The sequence below is a fragment of the Leptinotarsa decemlineata genome, unplaced genomic scaffold (assembly GCF_025532065.1).
Source record: "Leptinotarsa decemlineata unplaced genomic scaffold, Ldec_3_MD MMD2_P_RNA_scaffold_11, whole genome shotgun sequence".
NCBI classification, from domain to species: domain Eukaryota; kingdom Metazoa; phylum Arthropoda; class Insecta; order Coleoptera; family Chrysomelidae; genus Leptinotarsa; species Leptinotarsa decemlineata.
The window spans coordinates 2,427,544-2,448,709 of record NW_027412525.1 but is presented as its reverse complement, the minus strand read 5'-3'; the positions used below and the strand labels follow the sequence as shown (position 1 = coordinate 2,448,709).

Here is a 21,166-nt window from a genome sequence, read left to right as displayed (position 1 = left end):
ATTCTATGAAACCTAGTAAAATTTTTGCAATTTTTTAAAGACACCTTCCTCAAAATCGGTCAAAATTGAGTCTATTTTTTTGCGTACTTTTTGCCTTCAATTTTTTATTTTTATAACTTATGATTTATTTTTGATATTTTTTTCCTGTAATTTTATTTTTTTTTTTTATATTTTTCAACATATTTCTCTTATCACTCATTTTTTAACAAATTTAGCACCTAACACTTTCAAAATTAAATTTTTAATAATTTTATCAAATAATTATCATTTGCAATAATTCAATTAATATGATTTTTATTCTTTAATTATATAAAGATTTTCTGGTATATTAAGGATGAAGGAACCTTTTTTTTCAAATATTTTTATGGTATTATATAAAAATTATATTCATTAATAATTTATTATATTTTGTTAATTATACATGATTATATTTATATACTAATGAATATATTATTTTTAATTTTTAGTACCTACTTTAATATAATATATAATTCCGATAATTTTGTGTAATGTAATTTTCTGCATTTTTTTGTATTTTTTTAGGACTTTTTCTGATAAACTACCAGAAAAAACTATGCACCAAAAGTTCATAAAAAAATTACATAAGCTTTTTCTAATAAAGACCTTAGTATGAGTTATAAGAAAAAGTATAAGAAAAAATAAGGAAAAATCCTCCTCATAGAGTTTCTCTAATATATTAAATTAGTCAAAAATGCGCGATATCTGACAAAAGGATAATTTTTTATAGAATCAATCATGTGTGAAATTACCCACCACCACACTCTCGTAAATTACATTTAATGGCATTACCCATTTCTACAAATATCAAAAATTTGAGTACATTGAATACTAAAATGTATAAAGATAAGTTAATTAAGCTTCTGGATCCATACCCCATTTATAAAGGTTTTTACCCATTTTCTTTATGATTATAAATATATTTAAATTATTATTTTTTCCTTTTTAATTTTTGGTGCTCTGATTGCTATTTCTTCATATCCTTGATTTGGAATATGGATTGGTTTGGAAATTAACCTTCTTTCAATCATTTCCTCATTGAAATCCCCGCAAAGATTATACCCCCCTGAATTAGCAATAAAATATTTTATCACACAACGATTGGCATCTGTAGTTGTTTTGTTTTCAATTTTGATATTAAATAATTTAAATGAATTTATTTTCAGAAATTTAAATTTTTCCATAATTTAAATATTGAATTCAGCCCTTCTATTAAAAATTAGAATAGCAAAAATAGCATTTACTCAATTAACTTAGCAAAAATTAAGTCCGATAGTTATTTTAACGTATAATCTTAATACAATTAATTTTTTTGTTTTTATTTCTGCTATAGTAAGAGGAATTTTAGGATTAAATCAAATTAGATTACGAAAAATTTCAGTTTATTCCTCTATTAATCATATAGCTCGAATATTAGCAAGAATTTTATTTATTAAAAAAATTTGATTTTGGTATTTCTGTACTTACTCTTTAATTTTAATACACATTATTTTTATATATTTGAAATTTTGCTAATTTTTTAACTTTCATTCTAATTACTTTTACATTAATTCCTATGTTCTTATATATTCGCATAACTTCCTCAATGTTAACTTTTTTCATGAATGAATCAATTTTGATCAGCCCCTCAAAAGTTAATTTTTGAATTATTTTATTGAATAGATTTACTTTAGTTGGATTATTCAAGGTAGTACAAACTTTCAACCTTCAAAGTTGACAATAGATTTTTATTTAAGCCTTAAACATTGATATCACCTTCAAATTTACAATTTAAAATCATTTTTGACTATAAGACTGGCATACATTTTTATTTCGTAAATAAATTTACAATTTATTGCTTATTCTCAGCCATTCCACCGAACAAATGGTTATTCTCGACTTATCATAAAAATATTGAAACTTTATATTTTAATATTTTATTTTTGGAGTATGAGCAGGAATATTAGGTACTTCATTAAGAATTTTAATTCGAGCAGAATTGAGAAACCTTAGAACTTCAATCGGTAATAATCAAATTTATAATTTTATCGTAACTGCTCATGCTTTTGTTATAACTTTTTTATAGTTTATAAACTTCAACTTTTCAGACTTCAATACAAATATATGGAAATTCTGATCTGGGAGTCCCGAAGTCACGTTTAATGGGTATTACAGGGTTGCCACGAATAGGAGTCAATTTAATGCGTGGAGTGAAATGAAAATATACATTATGTATATAACGCTCGCGCTCCCAATCGGATTTATGATGAACTAAAAATGTATATTTACTTTCATTTTTGGCACTAACTTACTTCCATTGAATTGTCTATTACTGACATCTGGTAAGGAGAGAAGGAAAATTATCTGAACCAGAAACAAGCCATGGATATATCCGTTGGGGATCTGTAATATGGTTGGTTTCAGTCGTTTATCTAGAGAGATATTTACGATGACTATTTTACGTCCGATATACGGACGTAAAATAGTCACGGAAGCAAAATGTAATGTACCGATCCTATTGATGGACGCAAAATGATGCTAAGGATATAAATATATATATATATATATATATATATATATATATATATATATATATATATATATATATAAAATGAAACAATTAGTGGACACAACACTCCAAAAGTGGGGCAAACCGCGGACACGTGTTTCTGGCTATTGGCCTCATCAGCGCGGTGTAGCCAAGTGTAAAGATGGGCAACACTGGTTTGCCGAAAGCAGGAAACAACACATATGTACGGAGTCAACAACAGAAGCCAACCGCACATTTGTGGTTCCAGTTAGAAGACCTAGAATTCCCAGGCTACATCTAACATGACCACGTAGGCAGCTATAGCTACCTGCGTGACATCCGGGTCCAGGATTGTTTCATTTTTGATTTTTATATCATACCCACTCGATAAAATCTCTCTTTGTATTTATATCCTGGACCCGGATGTCACGCAGGTAGCTATAGCTGCCTACGTGGTCATGTTAGATGTAGCCTGGGAATTCTAGGTCTTCTAACTGGAACCACAAATGTGCGGTTGGCTTCTGTTGTTGACTCCGTACATATGTGTTGTTTCCTGCTTTCGGCAAACCAGTGTTGCCCATCTTTACACTTGGCTACACCGCGCTGATGAGGCCAATAGCCAGAAACACGTGTCCGCGGTTTGCCCCACTTTTGGAGTGTTGTGTCCACTAATTGTTTCATTTTTGATTTTTATATCATACCCACTCGATAAAATCTCTCTTTGTATTTATATCCTGGACCCGGATGTCACGCAGGTAGCTATAGCTGCCTACGTGGTCATGTTAGATGTAGCCTGGGAATTCTAGGTCTTCTAACTGGAACCACAAATGTGCGGTTGGCTTCTGTTGTTGACTCCGTACATATGTGTTGTTTCCTGCTTTCGGCAAACCAGTGTTGCCCATCTTTACACTTGGCTACACCGCGCTGATGAGGCCAATAGCCAGAAACACGTGTCCGCGGTTTGCCCCACTTTTGGAGTGTTATGTCCACTAATTGTTTCATTTTTGATTTTTATATCATACCCACTCGATAAAATCTCTCTTTATATATATATATATATATATATATATATATATATATATATATATATATATATATATATATATATATATATACATATAGGTATACATTTATTTTACTTGTAAGGATCAGATGAATTCAATAATGAAAAATTATATGAAAAGGAAGGGATGTAGGGTATGCATACCATTAGAATTTATTGTATCGATTAATGAAGTCATCCCGAATGATGAATAAGGTCGTTACTTAACTATGGAGAGGAGAGAGCTCAGTTCTGTACAGATAACCGAATGAAGCAGTCAGTATAGTCATTAAAGTGACGAGAGTTTATTTATTGTTTCCCATTGAGAATCCTACACTTCATAACAAAAACAAAAAGTGATAAAACTTGCTATTAAAAACTAACAGTGGAATGCTTACCGGCGAGTGTTGGGCATTTATCTGCTGAAAACTGATCAAAAATAACTTTATGTGAATCATAGCTGGTGTCCTTTGCCCAAAGAATATCTACGTCTCCATGTGTAAGTATTACCATAACAAAACAGTCATAATTAGTATGATCAGTATTAACAGCTGAAAATATAATCAGAATTATTGACAGTCATGTAGGAAAAAACACATTTATTATCGAAGAGATAGAGTGCCGGTTAAATTATGGCAAAGTTGCGTATTTTAGAGACCTATTCAATGATGTAAAGAAATCGAATATAGCTCTTTTGGTTCTGGAGATATACAGGAAAAAACAAAAAATCCCAAATTATTTTTTTGCCTATATCTTCTTTATTCACAGACATATTGAAAATTTGTTGACATTTTGCTACTGGCACTTGATGTGGGCTCTCAGAATATATCCATGAATCTTTTATACAGAGTGTCATCTGACTTGGGCCACCCTCATCTATGAATTTTTAAATACGGAGCTGTATTTTTGGTTGTAGTTTTTGGATCGTAGACGTTCACTTTATACCGAGAAATTAAATTCAATTTTATATTTCGGGATTTTTGGGTAATATTTAATTATAATTGTGTGAATTATTCCCTTTTAAATTACGGCGCCGGAAATTGGTTGACTGAGTTGAATAAAAACATAATAGCAACTTTCTAGTCTCCGTAGAGTTTTTCGAGAGTTTTTTTTCATTTTTAGGTACCTATTCATATTTTTTCCATTGCTCTGAGCGTTTTCTACAATGAACTTCGAATAAGAAAACTTTTTATGATTATTTGAAACATATCTACATCAAAAAAATATTATATGTGTTTTAATAAACAGAAAAAGAAATGATAGCAATAATAACATCCTAAACGAACACTATAATTGTGATGAATCAATTGTGTGATGTATTCAACTTAAATAAAACAACTCCTTATTTTCCGATCTTTATTCTCTCGCTCGCCTAGACATACTGCTCCTCGATTCCTAGATGATATATAAAAAAGTACTATGTACAGAGTGCTACACTAATACTATATACAGGATGTCACATCTCCCCCCTTAAAAAAAGTATATACATATATATACATTATAATATTAGTCAATTATATATTCAAGTATAAGTAAAGCGTTCAGGTGGCTTAACCGTACGCTTTGGTCGCGAGATTACATTTTCATTCGAACAGTTCGTGTCAGGAGAAGAGGAAAAGTCTGCAGTATTTGGAACAACTTCAACATTGTGAACTGTATTGTTATAGGTTGAACTCTGAAAATTTCCATTAGGCAATATAGCATCTTTGATATGAAGTTTTTTTATCTGATTAATGTGTCGCTTCCATTTAATATTATTTAATTCTGGTACTTCAACTATATATGTCGACCTTCCAATTTTCCTGACAATTCTAGCCTTAACCCAAATCACTTTACCCGCATTTCTATAATCTTTCACTGTCACCGATTCTCAAGGAACGCACTTCACTACTGTCTTACCTCTAAAATATAATTTTTGTTTATTTTGTGCTTTTAGGACGCGATTTTTTACAACCATATTTGAATTTGGCAATAGTGAGTCAAAACGAGTTCTCAAATTCCTTCCAAACATTAATTTGGCAGGACTACTTTTTGTAGTACAGTGAGGAGTGTTGCGATAGTCGAATAAAAAGTTATTGAGAACTAAATTGATATTTGTTTGGTTATTTTTACCCAGAGCACTCAAAAGAGCCGTTTTGATTGTTTTCACGCAATTCTTCGCCGCACCATTAGAGGAAGGATGGTAAGGGGGTGTCGTAATATGACCTACATTATTCTGAACTAAAAACTTCTCAAATTCTTGAGAACAGAAAGATGTACCGTTATCTGTAACGATATGATTTGGTAGTCCAAAACGCGCGAAACAACCCCTTAGAATCCCTATTGTCAAACTTGAGGTAATAGAAAACATCGTAAAAACTTCCAACCACTTACTATGAGCATCCATAACTATTAAAAAATACTTATTTTTGAATGGACCCATAAAATCTAAATACAACCTATACCAAGGTTGTTCCGGCCATGGCCAACAAGTCAAACTAGATTTATCTGGTGATTTTTTATACATCAGACAACTTTCGCAAGTATTACAAATTTCTTCAATTTTTTTGTCGAGCCCTGGCCAACAGAAAAATGATCGTGCAAGACTTTTCATCTTCACCACACCCATATGACTAGCATGTAAACTCTTTAAAATATTTTTTTGCAAAGAAGTTGGAATTATGATTCTATTATTCTATAGTAAGCAATCCGATTCGATCGATAATTCATTCCTTATTCTATAAAATGATTTTAATTCTTTCTTGTGTTTTAATTTGTATGAATCATTGGGCCAGCCTGATTTCAAATACTTTATGATTTCTACTAATGTTTCATCTTTTTGTGTTGCATCTTTAATCTGAAGAAAATCAATAGGAAAATCTCCATTGTCAGAAAAATAACTGTTAAAATTTAAATCTACCTCATCTAAATTATTTTCACCCAAAGGTAAAGGTTCCTTAGACGGCGTGATTGTCTTTTGATTTCACATACTCAATATTGTACTGGTAGTAGACAAAATTAAAGCCCATCTGCGAAGTCGGTTTGCAGAAAACTGTGGAATATTTTTTTTTGGATGAAGAATATACATCAGAGGTTTATTATCAATGACTAGCGTAAACTCTCTCATGTATAAATAATTATTGAATTTGCAAAGACCAAAAATAACTGCTAAACCTTCTTTTTCCATTTGACAATAATTTTTTTCAGCCTCTGACAAGGTTCTCGAGGCAAAAGCAACAGGCTTCTCACAACCGTCAGGCATTATATGTGTGATCACAGCACCTAGGCCTTTATCTGAAGCATCCGTTATTAAACGTAATGGTAAATTCTCATCATAATGCACCAATACTTGTGCTGACATCAACAACTGTTTAACCTTTTCAAATGCGAATTCGCATTCATCAGACCATTCCCATCTTGAATTCGACTTGAGCAGGTTATACAGTGGATGCAAAACAGAGGCAAGGTTTGGAACAAATTTTCCATAATAGTTTATTAATCCCAAAAAAGATTTCAATGAGGTGATTTTATGAGGAGCTGGAGCGTGTTTTATGGCTAGAATTTTCGATTCAGAAGTATACAGACCAACTTTATCTATGTCGTAGCCCAAATACGATATTTTACTTCTGAAAAATTCGCACTTTTTAAACGACAATTTCAATCCCGCATTTTCCAATCTAGCTAACACAGCTTCCAACCTTCTAATATGTTCATTGCGATTTTTACCTGTGATTAAGAGGTCATCCAGAAAGACAACAACACCATCTAAATCTTGTAAAAGTGATTCCAATATTCTTTGGAATTTTCCCGGTATACTTGCAATACCAAACGGTGCCCTATTATATTGGAATAAACCCTTATGGGTAGATATCACTACTAATTTTTTTGATGGTTCATCTAAACAAATTTGCTGATACGCATTTGATAGATCGAGCTTCGTAAAATGTATTCCACCCTGTAGTTTGACAAAGAGGTCTTCTATTTTTGGAAGAGGAAATGGGTCGATTTCGATGAAAGGATTCACAGTAACCTTAAAATCTCCGCATATCCTAATGGTACCATCTTTTTTCAAAACTGGAACAATAGGAGATGCCCACTCAGAATAATGAACCTGTTGGATTACTCCAAGATCATTTAACCGCTGGAGTTCCTTTTCCACCCCTTCCTTAATGGCAAAAGGTAAGGGACGAGCTCTGAAAAATTTTGGAGTAACTGAATCTGATTTTAATTTTATTGACATGAGTCCCTTATTGAATTTACCCAGTCCAGGAGAAAAAAAAGAGAGTTGTATTTACCAATCAAAAATTGTAAATCATCGGGTAAGTCCGCGTAATATAATTCGGAAATGCCCAAATTGCACTGATTGAAAAAATCGCGCCCTAGTAACGGTGGGCCAACGTTTTCAATGACATATATGTCTAAATCAAATTGTTTATTTTCATAAATGACCTTGCAATCAAAATAACCCAATGATACAATCTTGTTCCCATTATACAAACAAAAAACCTTGTCAGTTGTTTTCAAATTTTTTTCCTCAAAATTTTGTTCATATAATGTGCGAGAAATTACCATATAACTTGCTCCAGTATCCAAAATAAAAGTGAACGATTTATTATCTATAAAAAGTTTTATAAAAACCGGGTTGGTTTTTGCTTCCAAAATGTGAAGAGAATAAATAGTCTTCCGATTCTAAAAAGTTATTTTTACTTTCATTCAATTCTTTAAATGAATTTGCATTTCTTTTATTTGGACACATGTGAGCAAGATGCCCTTTTTATCACATATATGGCAGTTACAATTTCTATAAGAACACTTATCTGTTTTATGATTCTTACGGCCGCAAACGGAGCATTTGGAATGTGATGGTGGATTGATACGGATTCCTCTCTTTGAGCCGCCGCCTCCTGATCCCGAATTGCCGCCGCTCATACCTGCTGGACTGTTGTCTTCACAGCTGTTTTTTCTTGACGATGTCACTCGGAATGGAAGAGGTTTCTTGTGCTCAGAAGATCTGGACTTATTCTTCGTGTAGTAGATTTCTGGTTCCATCTTGACAGTGCTGTTGTAATTTTGTACAACCGTACTTTTGGAAGACGCAATTTCTATGATTTCAGCAAAAGTCACTGTTTCTTTTTCTTCATAAAGCCTATCCTTCACTCGACCAGAGTCATAGCCGATGATAAAACGATTTACTAAAGCCTTACAAATTTCATCAGTTCCAGAAAATTTGCAATTTGCCACTAATGATTGCAGTTTTGCACCCCTCTTTTGGAGATTCATTGGCTGATTTTTGTGCTTCGAAAAATTTTTCGCGACACGCAAAAACAGACACTACCAGTTGAAAATAATTGTCCATGGATTTCACAATATCTTCGTAAGATTTTGTATCAGGTTCTTCTGGAATGAACATATTGAATAGTAGTTGATATGCCTCTTCATTCAATAAACTTAAAAGAATGGCACGTTTCCGTTCACTTTTGTTGATACTATTTGCCGTGAAATAATTGTTCAAACGACGTTTATAAATCGACCAATCCGACGTAGCAGGATTGAATTCCTGAATATGTCTCGTATACTGTACAGATTCCGTCATTTTATCGACTCGGGGTTCACTGCTGAGCGTAAAAAAATGAATTTGCACTTTTTATAACTCAGAATATCACTCGTCGCCACTTGTGATGTATTCAACTTAAATAAAACAACTCCTTATTTTCCGATCTTTATTCTCTCGCTCACCTAGCTCCTCGATTCCTAGATGATATATAAAAAAGTACTATGTACAGAGTGCTACACTAATACTATATACAGGATGTCACAAATTTAATGATTATAATCGAATATTAGCGAAACATCCCGAAATATCAAATTTAATTTAATTTTTCGGTACGAAGTGAACGTCTACGATCCAAAAACTACAACAAAAAATACCGGTCCGTATTGATATAAAAACAGAAGTTAATAATCGATAAAGTTCCTTGAGAATAATAATAAACTTTATCGAAATATTGGAATAACTTATGTTATAAGAGTATACTTCTGTTTTGCTGATCACCCAAAAATAGTTCCCAACTATATATAAAGAAAAAAATTCTTGAAAATCTTTATAGCAATATGAATCCTAGTGATAGTGTCAAACTACTCGGTACTTGGCTAGACTCTGACCTCAGCTTCTCTTCTCATATAGACTTTGTTTGTAAACAGCTCCATAAAGCATATTATGCAATTGTTAAAATGAAACCAATTTTAGACAGGAATGGGTTGCTGAACCTATACTATGCATTTGCATATAGCCACTTATCAACTGAGTACAAAAAAGTTTATATATCTCAAAAAAGACTTATTAGACTAATATTTAATTTGGAACATAGGGAATCCTGTATATCCACTTTTAAAGAGCACCGTATTCTACCATTCCATTCCATATTTATCCTAAGATGCTTAACATTTGTGAAAAATAACTTTACTGAATTCAACATATTGGGAAGAAATAATAATTACTCTTCAAGAACATTTATTCTTGATATACCAAAGCATAGGACAGCAACCTTCAAAAAATAAACTCTCTATAACTCTATATCAATTTACAACAAGCTGCCAAAGCTTCTTAAAGACATTAGCAGCTATGACAATTTCAAGAGCAAAACAAAGAAATATCTTTTAGAAAACTTCTTCTATACTATGGAAGAATTTTTCAAGCACTGAATGTTTACAAGTGGTTTATGTTAGCAAATATTTATGTACAGATATATGTTTATTTTAATATTTACGTTGCTTTTATGAAGCTATTTGTTGTTATAAGTTTGTAATTTTTATTCCTGACATCTCTATATTTTATATACATATATTTTATTCATTTATGTTAGTATACCTATTCTGTGACCTGCCATTTGTACTGAATGTATTCACTATGGTTAATAAATACTACTACTAGTCTAGTTGTATACAAAACCCAGACATCTCCAGAAGATGGCAAATGAGACTTTGCCGAAATATTATGAGAAAAATCCTTACTCCTTATGAGGATAAAATACACAGAACATGGAGCGAAACCCGAGAAAACAGCTCATCATACTTTGTCTATGAGAATCTTTGAGTTAACATTATTAGCTGAATTATTAAATAGGTCAGTTTTATTGATTGAAAGCGAAATTATAAATTTTGAAAAATGAAGTATCACATATTTGATATTTCCTAAAACACTCATTGAATAATTTTTTTCTATGTGAACACAAGTAAATTTCCCCAACTAAATTATCAGTTCAATGTAGTTCTCGTTGGATCATTTTGACCCTGTGCTTGCTCAATAAGGGGTTAATTTGATTGAAGTATAATATGTTATGTAGGTGTGAGAGAACACAGTTTGAAGACTCTGATAAGGAATCTTTTAGTGATAACAAGGTTTTAGATAAATAGAACTAGCACTTACAACTATTTGGATAAACCTCTTGCAGACAAGTTAGGAGACAGAAAATAGCTTCGGTTGTACATACCTATTTTTATATGCTCTTCCACTTCAGAGAGTTTGAGATCTTGGAATTTGAACACATCAAAATTAAGATATCTGAAGCATCTGCCAATTTTTTCTAGGTCCTTATCAGTGCCATGCCTTTCAGGGCAAGAGTCAGTTTTGAATTTTTGATGATTGAATATGTAAACCATTCCGGGTTTCTGTTGCTTCATATTGTAGTACAAACTATATTTACTTGTAGTCATTAAAGCAGTTGGTATTGAAGTTTCAGTACTAAAAATCACAGGGTATACATTAGATAACCACTTGTTCAGCCCAAGAAAAAAATAAATACCTGTCGTTACCATTGAAATCATTTCCATCAAAACCGTCAGGTGTTATTTGTATTACCCCCATACAATTTCCATCAATAACGTCGACGTCCTCCATTTCAAATATAAAATATTAAATAATATATTTATGTTAATTATCACCACATTAGTACTCCAAGATCAAACCCACGATAAAGACCCATAAATCTCAAAAGATGATTGAAATCCAATCAATGTTAGTACCAGGAGTCAGAATTAGGAATTCCCAATTCGGGGCAGGCTCGCACGAACAGGCATCGACTTGTAGTTGTTATCAAGTCAACAAGAATCGGGGGATCACAAATCACAAAACATTGAAATAATATAGGTGCTTTCTTTTGTACACTACTTCGAACAATGATATCTTGATGATTTATATCCCGATTCACTGCTCTCGTATGTGACAGGAGTCGATGGATGGGAGGCACCGAAGAGTCAATCAGCACAACTGTCACTGTCACTTCCGAGCGCGGGAACATTGAAGGTTTTTTTAAATGAAACTGGCTCACCCATATCACAATAAAAACTCACCAATACTTTTTGATTTTCACTATAAAAGGTTAACGAAAAAATAGTTTTGTAAACCTTTCATAGTGAAAATCACAATGAACTGTCAGTGAGTTTTGATTTTGGAGTTTTTCTCGCACAGACTGGCCACCACATTTTCAAGAAGAATTTGTCATTGGTACAAAACAAAAATATTTAATATGGCTTTGCCTTTCAAGACATGATTTACTAAGAGACATAAATCAGTAGGTACAGTTTTATCAACAAACACAATGATGGTCAGAAAGTTTGAACATTCGAGCATTCGAGTTTTAAAGCAGTTACTGCCCGAGCAGTAAAGTTTATTAGATTTCATTGTTCCTCCATGAAAATACGGCTATAAAAGAAATTGATCACAAAACCCTTATTTGTAAAAGTTTATGGTTCATGAATACAAAAGTTTTTTGTAGTAGTTCAAATGAATTAATTACGAAAGACAGAGGCTCTGTGAGTTCAAGTCCAAAAAATGACTCCAGTATGAAACATTATTTCATTGTTCCCATACCAATACTATTTGGTATGGGAATATGACATTTTCAGACGTTTATTGAGTAATAGAACCATATAAAACATCATCCATGATGTTATTTACACAATTTTCACAAACATTACAGTTTCCACCGAAACTCGCCAAAAAATTGAATGGCGATTACGCCACTGAAGACTGCCGCAGTTCCAGTTGAAACGTTTGGAAATTATAACATTGACGCCAGCCGTGAAAGCCCACACCCCGAAATGAATTTTGTTTCACGAATTTTTACAAATGAAATGATCGTGAAAAAATATTTTATTTATCAGTGCCCAAAAGAAAAACCCTAACACCTTCCAACGAACAAACTGATTTGTCATTTGTCAATGTTATCAGTCACCATTTATTCAGCATTCAGCTGATTGACTTTCTTTTGACAATTGACATGTTTACTTCTATTTTTTAAACTGTTATTGATTGATCTCAATTCTCAATCTGTATTATATGAAAATGTCGCTCAATGAACGGTAAGTACACTTATTTGTTTGATTGATCAAGCATGGATGTTTTACAAAATATTTTCAGTGTTCAGGAGGAATTGGAAGCTCTGGAAGCTATTTTTATGGATGATATCTCCATAACTTATGATGAGAAGTATATGAAAATAAAATAGGTATTGAACTCTGGACACAAAAATAATATTTATTTTCAGAAGTCGCCCAGTACTAGTCAAAACTACGATATTTCCTTCTACTGCTAATGAAATAGATAAACAGTATGTGTGTGTTACCCTTGAAGTTCGCCTTCCCGAAGATTACCCTGATCGCGAACCTTCTGTTCAACTGAGAAATCCTCGTGGATTGGATGATTCCACAATAAATAACTTGTATAAATCGATAAAAGAGAAGTGCACTGAATTCATTGGTCAAGCTGTAATGTATGAGTTGATAGAGGTAATTATTATTTTTTTTTTAATAGGTAACTATATATTTTATTTTCAGTTGATTAGAGAAAGTCTTACAGAAAGTAACTTGCCAACTTGTCAGTGTGCTGTATGTTTATATGGTTTCTCAGATGGAGATAGCTTTACCAAGACACAGTGTTATCATTATTTTCATTCTTATTGTCTAGCAAATCATCTGATCACAACTAAAAGACATTTTCAAGAAGAACAAGATAAATTACCAGCTTGGCAAAAGTCTACCAAAGGATACCAGGTATTATAATTCATTCTCCAATTTATTTCAATAATGATTTTCAAAATTGTTTGAGTATATTTTTCATTGTGAAATGAAGTTTTCACCAAGTGATAATTTTCATTCAGGCAACTTGCCCTGTTTGCCGGGAATCTATAAACTGTGATGTCAAAGAGCTTCGATTAGCTCTTCCACCAAAAGATTTAGAAAATGCTCAAAATTTCCAAGTTACCAGAGAGTTGATGGAATTACAAGAGAATATGAGACAACTATTCATATACCAGAAGAAGAAGGGAGGTATAATTGACATTGAGGCTGAGGAAAATAAATTGCTGCTTATCACTGAATCCAGTGAAGATACATCTGATAGTGTTGAAGTAAGTCCAATTTTGATTCTCAAGTTTTTTTTTAAGGTCAAAACACAAGCACTACAGGAAAATCCTTAAGGCACTCTAAGAGCGGTCCCTGTGCGAAAGTAGCAACTCACATTGGATTTGAATTGCTGGAGATTAAATTCATGATATAACTGAGATACTTTATTAAACAAGACTTTATTCAGCCAAAAATTTCAACATAACATTATTGTAGTAAGTTTCAGGCTGATCAAAGTATAAATCCTACAATATACACAAAAAATGAAAAATGTAAAAAAACACTAGCTGAGATTGAGTCTTATTATTTTCGATGAAGCTATATATTTTGACAACAATTCAATAGAATTGTATCATTGAAAATCCCTTTTCATGTAGAAAACTTAGAATTGTTCAATTGGATACATATGTTCTCTTCTACTTGCCTAGTTTTGTTAGTGTCTACTTGCTTGAACAAAATAAAACTATATTCATCATTAACAAGTAGTTCATCCAGGGCGGTTCAGTAGCCAGGCGGTTCGACGTGGGTGCTTTGTTCACTCACTCGAATTGACTGCTGTGTTGGTCGGTGGTTCAAGCCCTAGTCTGACCGATCGATTTTCACTTGCTATCGTCCAACCCGTGTTAGGAATCACACATTAAATGGTAAGACCTCGTTAATCATTTGCTCGCACAAGTTTCGACTTCTGAGGGTTATCTTTCGTAGTGGTGCAACAGCTGGTTAACTGAAAAAACAGATTTTAAACAGAAACAGAACAGTAACTGTTCTCTTCTTTAATTGCACTAGCAATTTGAAAGTGCAATTTGCAGAAGAGAACAAACATTAATAAAGAGGATAAACAATTGTTGAATCAGATCACTCACATATCAATGTTGAAGAAAAAGTTGGGCTTGCCTTGTATTCAAAATGTTCATTATACAATTAAAACAGATATTCACATAAACTCTACACAACATAATACTCGGATATGAAGGAGCATCAATATAAAACTTTAGTCACATGTGAGCAGGGTTCAAAATATTGTTGATATGAAAACCATTGAAATGGTTTTGAAATTTTACTAAAATCAACTCAGAACCTGTCATATGACACATAAGAAAACATTTGAACCAGGGGGAATCCTCGCTGTTTAGATTTTAAATTTTGAGTCGCCACACCCCGTATTTATGTGAAAACCCGTTTCTCCAACCCACTGTAATTTCTCTACGTTTATTTTATTGCCTCCAGAAAAGCAAAAACTTTTACAGTAAAGTGAGTGACTGTTGACCGATAATGCAGCAATGGCAGCTTTAAAAACAATTTTTTCATTGTGCGCATTAGTCCAGTTAGATGTTTGGAATAGTTTTCGATGGCAAATAAGTGAAAGCTTGTTTATCTTTAATTAATCAAGAGAATGGGATGAAAGAACCCAATTTATACTGGACCTGGAAGATAATGCCTGCACTAAAGATGTTTAATGTATCTGATGAATCATTGATTGGTGTCCAAAAAAATGTTTGTTAGTTTTGTTCTTGTTAATTATACAAGTTTTTGCAATTGATTTTTTTTAATTTTTTGTATTATTTTATTATTTGAGTGTGATGTGTTGAAATAATTTCTTTGAATTTCTGCACCATATCAACGATACAGAGATGTAAAAAATCCACCAGTTCAGAATTAATTTTTCATCTACATGTAAGATACATTTTATATCAATGCTCTTTCATATATAACATTGTGGATCATTCCTGTGAATATATCTGTTTTAGGAACTACAAAAATGTAAAGTAAATTGTAAAACTGGTCTCACTCGATAATAGATATATAAATAATTAACATTTAATGTTTTCTGAATTCCTTGAACTTTCTGCAATCTGAAACTCAGGTTTTGAGAAATATTAACTCTTTTTAGGAAAGAATTAAGTATAAAAATTATTATTTTTGTCATTATTATTATTCTTTCCTTGAAATTAAAAAAAACTTGAACTTGAATAAAATTCAGATAGGATAATCCAGTTTGTCATTTGTCAATTACGTAAACGTCAATTCAAGATCCTTAAAAATTGAATTGTGAAAGATCATCCAAATGGGGGAATATTTTATTCAAAATTCATATAATGTTCGTTTTTTGAAGTATATAGATAAATTAATAATGATTTGCCCTTCACATTTGGTTAATTTTTTTCTATTTAGGGGAGTGGATACCCATAACTGTCAAAAATAACTTGTGTACCTGCCCAAATAACAGACAATATAAAAATTATTAATACATTATCGTCTGTAATATAAATATGAAAGGGAGTGGAATTTCGGTATGTAGACATAAATTATATTTATTTCTGGGTTCGAATCCCAGTTAAGTCACATTGTTTTTGATTCATTATTTCTTTCATTCATGTCTGTAGACCACAAATCCCCTTTTTCAAATAAAAATTATTATTGTTTAATTATTTCGTGATGGTATTGGCCCATACTTGATGAAAACTTTTACCTTAATGTGAGATCTTCACTAAACAGTTTACGAAATTGCGACTTGTGTTTTACTGTACAATCGCATCGTCAGTTGATGATATATACTGCTATATAAACAAGACTAGTTTTACAATTTTCTTGGCGTTCTTTTGTTTAGTTATGTGAATGCTGAAATTTTAAACTACCATCATGTTAAATATTGGTCAGATTTGACAGTGGTTGAGGTTTTTTAGAAATTTTCAATGGAGTCATATTCTTTACTTCCATCACTGGGTCATTATCTAATAACCAAACATACCAACTTAAAATTGTTAGTTCAATGTGGGTTTTTGTTTCACACTACTTCAGAAATACTTCATACTAATTTGCCTGAGGAGCAAGTTTTCTTGTTTTTTTTTACCCTTTTTTGTAATATCGTTTTTTGTTATATTCACATAGTTTATAGTAGTTTACTATTAGTGACTGATGCCTTTTGTATTTTTTTTTACTTTCTTATTTAATTTGTCTCAAGGTTACAATAATTTATATGATCATCATTTCTTAGGTAATAACCATAGATTTCATTACGTCCTCTAGCAACTTTTTTATACAAAGTTGTCAATTTTTTTTTCAATACCGAGGTTTAGCTCCATTCTTACATGTTTCTAGTACCAATTTTGTAATAAATCATAATATAATTATTTTTTCAATCTGGATATTCACATTTTATTGAAATTTTCACCAATTTTGTTTTCAGGAACCCGGACCTAGTTTGATTCATAATAATGTTTCTGTTGTACAAAACGGAGTAGCAAATCGAGGACAAAGGTATGATTACAGAGTTAATTCCAGTTCCGGTAATAGATGACCAAGGCATTCCATCAGATTTTCTCTTCTCAAGAAAATGAAGGGAATATTCCAATACTCAAGTTGTTGTTTTGGCCATGTTTTATAGGAGCAAATGTATCTAAGTGTTTTTATTTTATTTATTATATTTTATTTAAATAAATGGCATTTAAAGATTGTTCTTTTCATCATATAAAGAAACGAAAAAGTTGACAAAACATAAAATATAAGAAAACAAATTTTGAGAAAGTTTTTGGGTTTTTACTACTCCATCTTGATACAAAAAAAATTAGGAATCTTCCAAAGAAAGGAAGAAAGCAATTACATGAAAGAAAAATTCTTTTGAAATAAATACTTTCATATGAACACTGAATTATACAAGAATACATTTCCCTACTCAGTTTGTATTCCAAACATTCGTTATGGAATCAAATTAGATATTATTCACAGGATTTCTACACAATATACTGAATGAAAGGTAAAAATTTCCACTTATATTGAACACTTTCATCCTTGCCTTAAGACACTTGCCTTAGGGCTCTTCATTCATAAATAACGATTCTTATGTCATGAAATAAGCTTGATCTACTTTGTCATCGTTGACATTCAATCACTTATTTGATTAAATCCCAGCCAAAAGGAATCTTGTTTGAATTGAAAAGGTTATATTTTCAGGAGGACTTTTTCTTTCAGTTTGTGTATGAGAGTTACTTTTTTGCATGATCTACACATCTATGTATAGAGTTACTTCTTTTGAAATTGATTGCTTCATTCCTTTCTTTGGAAGATTCCCACATTTTTTGTATCAAGATGGAGTAGTAGAAATCCAAAAACTTTCTTTCCCAAAAATTAATCACTCCTAAAAATATAACCCTTTCAATTCAAGAAAATAAATATTCCAAAATAAGATCTCGAAAAATTCATCCCTCCTAACTACCTACACAGTAGGTTTTGGAAAACAACTACTTCCCCGGCTAATACCACGCTGGATATTGAATTATATCCGACAGAAATTTATGCAAGATACAGAGGTTAGTGTCACAGATGTTTCTCGTTCATCCGTAATTATTTTCCGGCAGGCATTTACCAGAACCCATGGTGTAGGTAGTTGGGAGAGATGAATATTTCGAGAAATTATTTCAAAATATTTATTTTCCTATACATATGTACTTCTCTATAAAGTCTTCAGACACATAAAATATAAGTTTGCTTAGAAAACAATTTGTTAAGAGTTGAAATGAAATTTGACGCTGGAAAGATTGAGTAACAGGACGTAAAGACCTACTGGTTAATAACTGGAACAAGAACAAAAACCATACCAACAGCACCATTAAAGACACCTCGGAGGTGGGAAGAATGGGTTAATTCTTACTGTAAAAATCCCTGAGCTACAATGGATGTGGCAAAACAGAAATTTTGGAATTTTTGGAGGAATTGACATTAAACATAAAACCAAAGCAAATTTTCTTCATCAACTTCGCAGTTAATATCATAATCCGCGAATAGTGGATGATGAACAGTCATTCTGAGAACATGCTCAGCAGAAATACCCATCAACATTAGAGTCAGAAACTGAACATGGCATGGGAGCTGGAATATACTCCCCAGGTAAACATTTACATTATAACTAGCTGCTTTGTCAATACACATTTGTCAGCTAGGTAGAAGTAAATGTAATCATATGTGCAGCCAGGCCTCATTCAGATCATTTGCACCCAATAATGACGTCAAGACTGGTTTGGGGATGCCATGAAGAACTGAAAGAAATGGTAAATAAACAGAAGTATTCTAGAGCTTCCTCATTATAGATTTAAAAATGTGTAATACAATTGGATATACTCTTACCTCTTACCTAGCAGGAAGACGTTAATTTGTCAGGACATCGACAAACTCTTCTATATTGGATTTTGAGTGGGAGTACCCCTGGATTAATTTTGATTACCGGCCTTTTTCTTCTCCACGTAAGTTATTAAACATATTTATGTGATGACACATTGATTCAGTGGCATGAACAAATATATTCACGCTACATGCCACTGTGGAATGTGATCTCAAGACAGTCAATCTGTGCTGCAATGTCAATCTCTTAGCCTTTAATATCAGAGAAACCAAAGTTGTCACTCTCAAATGTATTCTACCAAAGCTAATTTTAGGGTAGACACTATTGAAACTGTACAAAATTCTTCTTCATATAAGAACCCTTTTGAAAAAATTAGCCTCAAGATGTTTGCTCTCAGGATGGTTTCAAACGAACTAGGTTCCAGTCTGCCAAATGTGCATACTGTGACAGATGCACATTTAAGATATGGCATAGCATTCTGGGGTGCATGCACAACCCAGCTGTTGAATGCCATTTTTATAATGCAAAACAAGGTCAGTTAGATACATTTGCAAAGCAAAATGTAAAGCATTCGCCAACTTCGTGGATTGAGTCTTCTGTCGATCCAATAGATGGTGTCTTTATAACAGATGTTATTGCCTTTACTTGCTCAGGCTTGTTCTTTAAGGACAGTTGAGCGTAGCAATTCGTACATGGTTCAGCCTGACATCACTGGTGAGACCTGTGATAGGTTGAAACAGATTTGTCTCGTGTTGTATCAGGAATGCTTCGTTTTTGGGCTCCGGATTCAAACATCTTTACAAGGAAAATGTCCGAGATAAACCAAAGAATGGCTCTAATAAAGCAGGTATTGACACGACTAGTCACTGGACTGTAAACGTTTCAAAACATCTGAACAAAATTAGGCTTTCAGTTTATCATGTTTTTGTATACAGCGTGATTCACGGTCGACGGTGGGTTAGACGTTTCTGGAAAACGCAAAGCATGATTTTTCTGAAAATTTCACCTCTCACATTTCCTTACCTGTTCTCTGTTCTATCGATCTAAATTATTTTCAGCATTGCGGCGTTGCCACTTCTATCAAAAAGTCCTAGCAATTATATTTTTTTAAATGGAACACCCCGTATATTAATACATTTTTGGAATCGCTTTAGTATTTCAATACTTTTTTGTTAATAATGTCCTATACCTATCTCTATCTGTTTTCGAGATAAAAATTAAATTGTGCTAAATATGGTCCAAAACATAGCCTTAATTGAAATTAAGTACATCAGTACTCTCAATTCATGAAAAGTTGATATTTTGATGATAGTTTGGACAAACTCGAAATATTCAAATAACACCATTGTGCATAAAAGTAGTCGAAAGTTCATTTTTTCAAAGAAACCCCCTGTATATTACTCGATAAATTGAAAGATGGTGAAAAATGATTCAAGATGATATACATGTCCCTATACCTAAATCGTCAAGTTTTCTTAATAAAGCCGTTTTTGTGGAAAAATAGTTATTCACGTTTTACCTACAAGTGTTGAAAGTTGCATTTTATTTTGTGAGTGGGGATTATTGCAAAACGAGCGTCAGCAAGTGGAGCAAACTCACGAGCAAAATAAAATCACTTTTAACAAATGTATCATACAAATTTTTTTGTATAACGTTAATGCTGATGATAAAAAAAAATATAGGGTCCATGGGATTTGAACACACGATCTTTGGATTACAAGGTATATGTTACAACTACATACGCCAACTCACGTTATTTTAAGGAGGATTATTGGTTAGTTATGAAGGACTTTCTACAGTTGGACTGAATACTACTTCGTCATCGTCAGTAACTTCACAGGGATTTAATATTACCAATAGCACGAACTGCATGTGTGAACTTTTCTAAATGATTTTTTGGTAGGTGTTCTGATTGAAGTGTTTCTATCAAAGAGATTTTCAATAACAGTTGTACAAAAAATAATGTTTAATTAATTTGATTTCTAGGTGGCCGTGGAAATATCAAGCTTATGACAGTTTGGTGACTTTTATAAGTAATTGATAAATGGTTGTTGACCGTGTTTCAAAAAATCGCCAAAAATGAATGCAAATATTGATTATT

The 21,166-nt window shown here is 32.3% G+C and overlaps 2 protein-coding genes across 6 annotated transcripts in view; one reads left to right on the top strand and one right to left on the bottom strand.

Moving 5' to 3' along the window:
- Positions 1 to 11,798, bottom strand: part of LOC141479961 (caspase-1-like) — a 43,694-nt gene extending 31,896 nt beyond the window's left edge. For 4 of the 5 annotated variants that reach the window (XM_074169540.1, XM_074169535.1, XM_074169547.1 and 1 more), the window contains exons 1-3: positions 11,351 to 11,795; positions 11,039 to 11,289; positions 3,968 to 4,120 (exon numbers count right to left, since the gene is read on the bottom strand). In XM_074169540.1, the coding sequence (XP_074025641.1) occupies positions 3,968 to 4,120; positions 11,039 to 11,289; positions 11,351 to 11,445 (499 nt within the window). In that variant the 5' untranslated portion in view covers positions 11,446 to 11,795. Of the gene's footprint in view, positions 1 to 3,967; positions 4,121 to 11,038; positions 11,290 to 11,350 lie in introns of all 5 variants that reach the window. The other variant, XR_012464086.1, reaches the window with a different exon arrangement.
- A 968-nt stretch (positions 11,799 to 12,766) lies between these two features.
- On the top strand, positions 12,767 to 17,402 carry LOC111516628 (E3 ubiquitin-protein ligase RNF25). Its single transcript, XM_074169522.1, has 6 exons — positions 12,767 to 12,908; positions 12,967 to 13,035; positions 13,094 to 13,334; positions 13,383 to 13,598; positions 13,706 to 13,954; positions 17,137 to 17,402. The coding sequence occupies exons 1-6, from the start codon at positions 12,886 to 12,888 to the stop codon at positions 17,245 to 17,247; spliced, it is 909 nt and encodes a 302-aa protein (XP_074025623.1). The 5' UTR covers positions 12,767 to 12,885; the 3' UTR covers positions 17,248 to 17,402.
- Positions 17,403 to 21,166: the final 3,764 nt, after the last annotated feature.

Coding starts and splice junctions, on each gene's coding strand:
- LOC111516628 (XM_074169522.1), top strand. CDS start 12,886: ATGAAAATGTCGCTCAATGAACG. Junction 12,909..12,966: donor AAAATGTCGCTCAATGAACG/GTAAGTACACTT, acceptor AAATATTTTCAG/TGTTCAGGAGGAATTGGAAG. Junction 13,036..13,093: donor TCCATAACTTATGATGAGAA/GTATATGAAAAT, acceptor ATTTATTTTCAG/AAGTCGCCCAGTACTAGTCA.